General features: G+C 37.0%; 1 protein-coding gene across 1 annotated transcript in view; it reads right to left on the reverse strand.

Moving 5' to 3' along the window:
• Nucleotides 1-8008, reverse strand: part of klhl12 (kelch-like family member 12) — a gene marked incomplete at its 5' end in the record, with an annotated part of 24577 nt that extends 16569 nt beyond the window's left edge. The window contains 3 exon segments of the mRNA XM_014016215.1: nucleotides 1737-1890; nucleotides 6831-7057; nucleotides 7979-8008. Coding sequence (XP_013871669.1) covers nucleotides 1737-1890; nucleotides 6831-7057; nucleotides 7979-8008 — 411 coding nt within the window.
• Nucleotides 8009-8798: the final 790 nt, after the last annotated feature.

Raw genomic sequence — 8798 nt, forward strand, 5'->3', positions numbered from 1 at the left:
TATGAAAACAGCACCTCTGAAATGCAAAATACTTTATACATGTGAATATTAATATACGTTTATACATTTAAATTCATCTTTCAAGTACACATACAAATAAATAAATAAATAAATAAATATACATACTTTAAAGATGAAATTTATTATTTATTTACTATCTAAGACTCATATCTGATTAATAAATACATGTTTGAATATCCAGCTGTCAGAACACATTAACTTGTATGAAAACAGCACCTCTGAAATGCAAAATACTTATTTTAAGCCACTGTTAAGTCATCTAAAATAGTTATTTATTTTAAATGTCCATAACTATAAAATTCACAACTTCCTCAGCTTTATTTTGAACCATAATTTGTAAAAATCGAGGAAGAAATAAGAAATTTATGAGTTTTCTTCAGGATGATGCCTCACAGTCCATTGACATCCATTCATTTTGTTGAGACTCCTCAATGCATAACAGAGCTCCAGTGTGTGCACGTCTATGTAGCTAGCAATGCGCTAGCCACACACAATCCAGTAATATACTGTTTATCAATGGATACAACACTTTATCAGAAGGACAAAGAAAGAAATCTAATCATTATTTTTCCCATTCAAACCAAATAATCTTTTAAATATAATCCTGCAGTAAGATTTCTGCAGGATAACCATCTTATCTGTTGCAGATTAGGCTTGTGAAAAGTCATTACTGAGATTAGTGCCACATGATGATCATGACGTATTTTTGTGTGCGACGCACAAGCGCAGGTAAGCCCATAACATCAAACAAGGATGTCAGAAGGCACAGAACGGCCCTAGATGAGGTTCTGTTGTATGGAACTGGTTTGGCTTCATAAGGACTGACCTTGAGCAGAACTGGACCATTTGCAAGGTGTGCAACAGCAAAGTGAAGACAACACTAACACACCACCTGAAACACCGCCATAAACCCAACAAAAGCCAGGAAATGCAGAGCGAGGCCACGATGTCGACTACAGCAACTSTCCTCTAGGTGGAAACAAATCTATTCAGCAGAGAATCCAGTCAGTCTGTCCCGTAGGAGCAGGAGTGCTGGAAGAGATAATGAGGGCTGTAGCTGCTAGAGTGAAGAAGTTAGTTTGATGATTTGTAAGTATAATTTTAAGGACCTGTCACACTGTAACGTTTCAGACAACTTGTGTCGACTTATGAACATTTTGTTCTGTTTGTTTTTTCTGCTATAGATCCCATCTAATTGTTAGCGTTACAGTACGTATAGTTCCAAAGAAGCCTCCAGCAGATTTTCTTAAATTCCATCTTCAGCTTACACATCTGAAGTGCTGGACAAACTTTTCACAAGTTGTCAAAACGTTTGACAGGGTCTTCACAACACACTGACATAATTGATTTAATTAAAAACATGCAAGTGCAACTGTCATCGATTAATCATCATATCAACTAAATTCCATAAATAAATAAAGGTGATTAATTTGTTGGTCAATATGGTCCAGGCTGATTGTAAATAGTGATGTATAAAGCTTATTTCAGACTGGACTGATTAGCTATTGGACGGGTCTGAACCTCTGTCCCACTCTCAGCAGATAAGGGATTTTGAGAATTGACTGAATTACACTAATTTCACTTGTAGTGAGTCCTCCTATCAATAAAAATCTGTGTTATGGTTCCACACATGTCAAAACGATCTTGTTGGGTCCTGGCATTCAGAGGGAAGAACAGCACGTACCACCCACCTAGACTTGTCAGACCAACATTACCTTTGAGCTGCAGCAAGCACGCAGCGGGGAGCAGTTCCTGTACGTTTTCCACGGTGACGAGCACAGTCTCTGTGTAGACAAAGTCCAACAAGATCTCCATTGTTGCTGCAGTTAAGCCTTGAATGTCGACGAAAGATTTCCCCTTTTCTGCCAGCTGTAGGGCAACGAAAACACAGAGTTAGGAAGTTAAGAGCTTCCACCTAGATTAGTTAAATCCACTTCTACCTATGGGATAGACGAGTCTAAAAGGAAAGGAAAGAAACAAAAACAATAAAACAACACAGTTGTTGTTACAATCTGGAATTAAAATCTCTTTTTGGAGGTTCCTGTCACATGAGCAACTCAACATGTCTAACACTTTAGAAGATCTTTTTTTTTAAATTCTGAAACAAGAATTAAGAAGGAAAAGAGCTGAAACATGTGGTCACTTATCAATACTTTCAGAGCCCATTCAGCTGCAGCTACAGCTGGATTATCCCTCTGGGAGGCATTTCTCTCTGGGTTTTATCACACATCCAAAGTTGACAGCACTTAGAACGTGTGTTCACACGTGTCGATAATCTATCCCCAAATGTCCTGAGTGACAAATTGTAATCTGATCTCAGTCATCTGCTCTTTATGAACATGTAGTCACACAGTCACTGTTTGTTTCCTTCACATCACATTCAGTAACCTGGATTGTGTCGTTACTCAGACAATAACACATTTTAGATTAGCTAACGTTATATTTACTGAAGATTTATTTTTAATTTGATAAGCTCAGCTCTGTAACAGACACACAACGGAGGGGGCAAAAATGTATTTTTATGTTTAACTGGTAACCCCATTTGCCACCTGGCAACCCTACCTGGCACTTTACTACAGCAGATGCATGTAAATGTGATTTTTTTTTTGTTCATTCATCCTAATAAACATTGAAAAACACTAATATTTCCAGAGACCATTCATGTGAAAACGGGGCTTGAGAGCAAGATTCAAAAAGTTCAAGCGTCAGAGACTCTGATCACTGYTGATGATGGGTAAATGAGTGGCAGAGCCGCAACAAAAATGTTAAAGTTTCACTGAAAACTGCCCCTTGGTTCTGCTGTGATACAATAAAACAGTTTCTGAGAAAGAGAAATGTGAACTCTAGACCAAACATTAAGACAAGACCTGTTAGAGAGCAAGTCTACTAAGACTTCACTACAAAACTATGATCAGCTACTGCAGAAATTACCACTGGGGGGAAAAAAAGAAAGAAAAATAACACCAATAAAGAGATATCTGTGAATTTGAACATTGTTTTAAAAATGCATTGTTTTGATTTTCAGAAACCAGTTAAATAAATGAGCAGAAATGCTTCAGATCAGAAAAGACTGTGGTCCGTGCTGTGAAGTGGCCCAGGATCCACATGACCTGGATCGTCTCAGAGTGTGGCAGTGTTTATTCAAAGCAAATCACACATTTAACGGTACTCAAAATGTGATTTTGTGTGTTGAGTTTATTGAAAATGTGCAAAGAAAAGGAGGGGCAGAAAACAAATTTTTGTTTTTATCTGGCAACCCTGATGCTGGTCTCATTCATGCACTGATCCGGCAGTGTCAACACGATCACAGTTATGTCTGAACTAGTGAATAAACTAACGTTCCCTCGGACCTAGGACGATTTTTGGTTTTGATCCTCCTACACCCTCAAAAAGTGTGTAACAGAAAAAAACACTGCTGTCTGTAATTATTGTAACTGTTGTTAGTTTAGAAGAAACTTTTGCTGCAGTCGCCTGTGTGCCGGCTGTTTGCACATGAGAGTTTCACACCTGCGGAAGACTTCACACCTCCACGGGGGGTGTTACCAAAATGTTCCACTTGGTTTCAAAAGGTGAAGCTGTAGACTCCGCTCAGCAGTGACGTGTAAACTGGCAGCTGGATCACAACAAAAATATTTTGGTTTTACTAAAACCAGCTCCATGTAAACAGGGCCTAAAGCCAAAAGAAAACCACTTCAGAACAAAAAGTAAAGAACCAATAAAGCCCCCTGGTGGAATGGAGTGACTCAATCCAACACCCCACCTCTACCAAAGACATAATCCTTTCATTTAATTTATGACTTGTGTTTTGTTTTTACTGTAAATAGATTTTCTTTTTTAAAATTAATAAATAAATATTAACATAAATCTTTACCTTTTTATGTAACCAACACTTTGTACTGTTGCACTGATTTTCAAGTAGGGGTCTCTGCAGTACATGTTGTCTTGTGGGCGGAGACGACCCTACGCATGATTGGTGGAGGTTTTGATGTGGGCGGAGTTTACCCTAATTATGATTGGTCGGATTGACATGTCTTGTGGGGCAACTTAAAAGAGGAAGTAATAATAGTAAAAAAATGATTTATTGACTGTCTAGGTACAGTTTAAAACAAAACAAAGGCTACGTTCACACTGCAGTTCTTAAYGCTCAGTTCCGATTTTTTGAAAATATCTGATCTTTTTGTGTGAACGTTCACATTACATTTTAAATGTGACCTGTATCAGACTCCTGCGTGAACGCAACACAGCACTGATGTGGCACGCATGCGCAGTAAAAGACGTGACGTCTCATCAGCCGGCTTGTTTGTTTACAGAGCTAGCATGGATGCTACATTTTGCGCATCGAATCTGAAGTTGTTTAATCAGAGCCGATTAAATTATTATCTGACTCTTCTTTAGTTCAGTGTTTATATCTGAAGCTGCCTCTGACCGGGATGCTCCAGTGAAGCGTTTTTTTTTAACGAAACTACGAGCTGGAAAAAAGTATCGACCGAGTCGCTAACTTTAGGATCGATACGCTCCGCAACCCAGGCTGGACATCGTTATTATCATACTAATGAAAAGTAAAAAGATGAAGCAACTGGACTTGTGTTTTGGAGCTGTAAACACATGGAGCTACAGATTTAAACAGCGAGACTTGAGGTTAGTGTCTTATCGATCCTTCACCCCCTCCTCCTGATGAAAAAGTCGGATGAAATGTGACATGAGCGTTCACACTGCAGTCACTTTGAAAACATCAGATATATATCTGATTTAAAACCACATACTGAAACGGCCTGGGTCGGATTTGAAAAAATCGGATTTGTCTCATTCAGACTGTCATAAAAAAATCGGATATGAGTCAGATGGGTCAAAAAAATCGGATTTGGGTCGGATTTGCCTGCAGTGTGAACATAGCCAATGACTCAAACAAAAAATATTGTGAAAATGTAAACATAATTTGACTTAAAATTTTATGCGGCAAGCTTCTTCCTGTCTCAAATCATGACTAATGTTAATATTCATACTGATTTTTAGCAATCTTTTTACAGGCTGRTTWGGGATGTTTTGACCAAGCCAAATTGTTACACGTCCCTCCATATGTATGGCGTTCAAATTTTGTGCAGATAGCACCTTCCTTTCTCAAGTTATGACTAAAATTAATCTTAAAAAGCATTGCTTCCTGCCTGACTAGACCAAGCTACTCCACGAGTAGTGCCGTCTCCGCCCACAATACATGTTCTGCAGAGACCCCCTTCTCGTGATTTGAATTTTTTTTTGTTGGGGGGGTGGGGATTAGTTAGAGATTTGACAGTTTCTAAAGAACAATCTGGTATTGAGTAAAAACTGGTCTCAAAATAAAGATTAAACCAGTTTGACAAAAAAAAAAGACAAAAAATAAAACAACTGGATAATTTCAAAAATAAACCTCTGTCCCAGTCTTGATTCTTTGCCAGACTGAAAACATTATCCTGAAGAATTTGCCTGTAATTATTGCCATCTATTTTTTATACAACTGTGATCAATTTGCCAGGACCTACTGATGAAAAACATTCCCACACCATAATACTGCCACCACCATGACCACTGTATCGAAGGTGTCAGTATTTCCCCTCCCAACAAGACCCCCCACCTTCAAGAAATTGCAGGCATGTAGCCATTTTAATTTAAATAATGCCAGATCACATCGAGAGCTATTTGAAATGCCAAACTTGAAAAACAAAGACCAATTTCCTAGGGTGTTGTAGAGATAAGACATGTTGAGTTCGTCAGGTTTGTTCGCTGTTTTGTTTAATTTTATTAAACAAGCACTTTGGTTCAGCTTGTGTTTGTTAAAATGAGATTTATGAAACCATATTGACTGATAGTCTGACAGCATTTAATCACTTTATCTTTTACATTTAGATCACACACACAGCAGAAAAAATATTTAGTAGAACAGCAAAAATCTAAGTTCAAAACATGAAAATTTGCAGACTATGATTTAATCACTAAACAAAGCAATCTGTTGGGTTTTGCTGAACAGATGATCATACGTCACATCTGTTGACTGTACCATCTTTGTTTTTGTGAGCAGTTTTTCATACTTAGTCATTATGTTGGACATTCAGCTATGTAAACAATCTGAATTGTTTAAATTTTATCACATTTAGATAAAGGCCTGTGTGTTAGATTAGACACATGATGACATTATTCCATCCTAGTATTAGGAAGTAGTGTGTGCAAATAGGGATTTTTATCTCCCTGATTAAAGTGATTCCCTCCTCAAAATGTGAATTTTGAAGAGCTTTCCTTTCTTGAACAGCTCTTTTTTTGGTGCTTTTTCATAATTTCACCCTAACCTTTGTGAAAGATGACTTTAGATCGCACACCTCTGGACATATCTAAACCATATAACAGCCTTTTACATTTAACCAAAGATCACAATATAAATTTAGGGGTTCAAAACACACAATTTCTTCATATCTTTCTTGTTTTCCAACATCCATCCATCAGTCAAGTCCAAGATAGAATCACCAGTTAGCCTAACATGCTGTGGGGGGGGGAAACCAGAGTGCCCAGAGAAAACCCATGTGTGCACGGAGAGAACATGCAAACCTCATTCAGAAAGTTTCCTGTCTGGGATTCAAGCTAGCACACAATCCCAGTCACTTAAATATGTTTTACAAAAATATTTTTCATATTCAATTCTGTTTAATATGAACAGTACAAAATCCATATGAATTACAAGTTACAAGAAAATGGGAAAAACATTATAGAAGTGTAATCCTTTTTCAAATCAGATATTTAACTGTAACATCATTTTATCAGGAAAAAGAGAAAAACACTTTTACCTCACTGGTGAACATGGCACAGAAATAGTCACTGCAGGCTGCCAAGACAATCCGGTGAGCTGGGAAGTCTGTGTTGTCCACCCTCAGAGTGATGTCGCAGAGCGTGTTACTCTTGCGAAGCGAGTTCATGGCGTTGAGAATGGATTTGGCGTGGGAATTCGTCATGATGTCTTTTGGAGCCATGACGCCTTGAGAATCTGTCAAGGACCTCAGACCACCACAAGAACCTAAAACAAAACACAAACATGGAAGAGTCTCATAAAAATAAAAACATTTCACACATAACGGGAAAAGCCAGGTAGAAACATAAAGCTTTACAATTATTGAATTACAGCTTTAACGTTTTTAATAATCAGAAAATTATTTAACAACCAGCTAGACCAGCTTCATTTTTTTCAGTCAACTTACAAAATATTGTCATTAGGATGCGAGATATTAATATTGATTTATCTAGATCAATTAAATAATATAAAGTATGGTTTTTGGACTGGTCAGACAAGATAAGGCATTGAATACTGTCACATCGATCAGTGGAAATTTTTAACAGGCATGTTTCATTATTTTTAGGGCTTTTTTTAGACAATTATTTGAGCTAAAATCTTAATAAAAAGTGTAATTACTGACATTGTTTACTCTATAACGAGGTTCAACAAGCCTGTGTCTCTAAAAGCTAGTTTGGATTACAAAACACAAACATACTGTGTATATATATATATAAAACATTATTTAGTAGACTAATGTTGATAAAACACAAGTACATACACAGATAGACATATGACAGGCAGAAGCACAATGATATTTTAAAAGCATAAATGAAATTATAAAGATATAAGATATTAATACTTGTAAATGGTGGAAAAAATATGGCCTGTCTTTTGGTTTTATTATAATATTTAAWTKTTTTCCTTTTTTCTACAGAAAATAAAACAAACATCTTATTTCACATTATTTTAAGATAGATGTGGTGAGAAAGCTAACTTTCCACAAGTTTATCATCTAACAATAACATCCATAATACCAGTATAATAGCAATAAAATAAAGAAGCTAAATCAAAACCTTCACTGACAAACACTTTCTCTGTGGTTTTAAATAGTACTTATTTCATCTTAACTAGGATTTTGTGGCATGATGTTGAAATCAAACTTACCGTGGAAAGATCTGAATACTTTTTCCACCACTGGGAGGCAGTAACTATAGCTACACATGAGCTAAGAGCAGCACTGACGGCTAACGCCAACGCCAAACAACTACAGAAAAAAACAGCTGTACAAAGTGGGCCGGAGGCCACAGGAAGACAGCACAGAAAGCGACACACACAGAAGAACTTGGCAAGAATTTACATAATACCTGTCGCAGCTGTAAGGCTGAGTCAACACGTCTAGCTAAGTTGCTTTGCTAGCTAACGTTAGCCGCACCAAAGTCCCTCGTCCAGTTCTCGCTGTCAGTCAGCCTGAGGAAAATAAATAAACCTAATCCATCGTGACTTTTGCCGGGTCACAATAATTCACAGCCTCCGTGGGGGCCTTTATGTCTAAAATATTAAAATAACGTCACATTATCTCCCAGTACGATCTTATACAGCAACAGTATTTCGTTRACTAAACTGCAGAGGGTCACACAACCACGAACAGTTGTGTATGGCAAGCCGAATTATCATATAATGAATAGGCTCTTTGAAACAGTTTTGTATTACATGTCAAATATTTCAACCTTCATACTTCCTATACAAATACGTAACTATTTCTATTTGTGTGAAAAAGTAAACTTTCATTTCAAACATCACTGTTACTGAACAAATGTTTTATTCCACATATCCAAAAAAAATAAGCTATATCAAATTTATTTATTAGAACTTTAACAAAACTACTTTCACTTTCAGTTCCATAATTCAGTTTTATTTCTAAAATTCAGATTTTTGTGTCACACATCCTGGTCCTCGAGAAAGCCAGACAGAGTAATCAAACACA

The sequence above is a fragment of the Austrofundulus limnaeus genome, unplaced genomic scaffold (genome assembly GCF_001266775.1).
Source record: "Austrofundulus limnaeus strain Quisiro unplaced genomic scaffold, Austrofundulus_limnaeus-1.0 Scaffold141, whole genome shotgun sequence".
Classification (NCBI taxonomy): domain Eukaryota; kingdom Metazoa; phylum Chordata; class Actinopteri; order Cyprinodontiformes; family Rivulidae; genus Austrofundulus; species Austrofundulus limnaeus.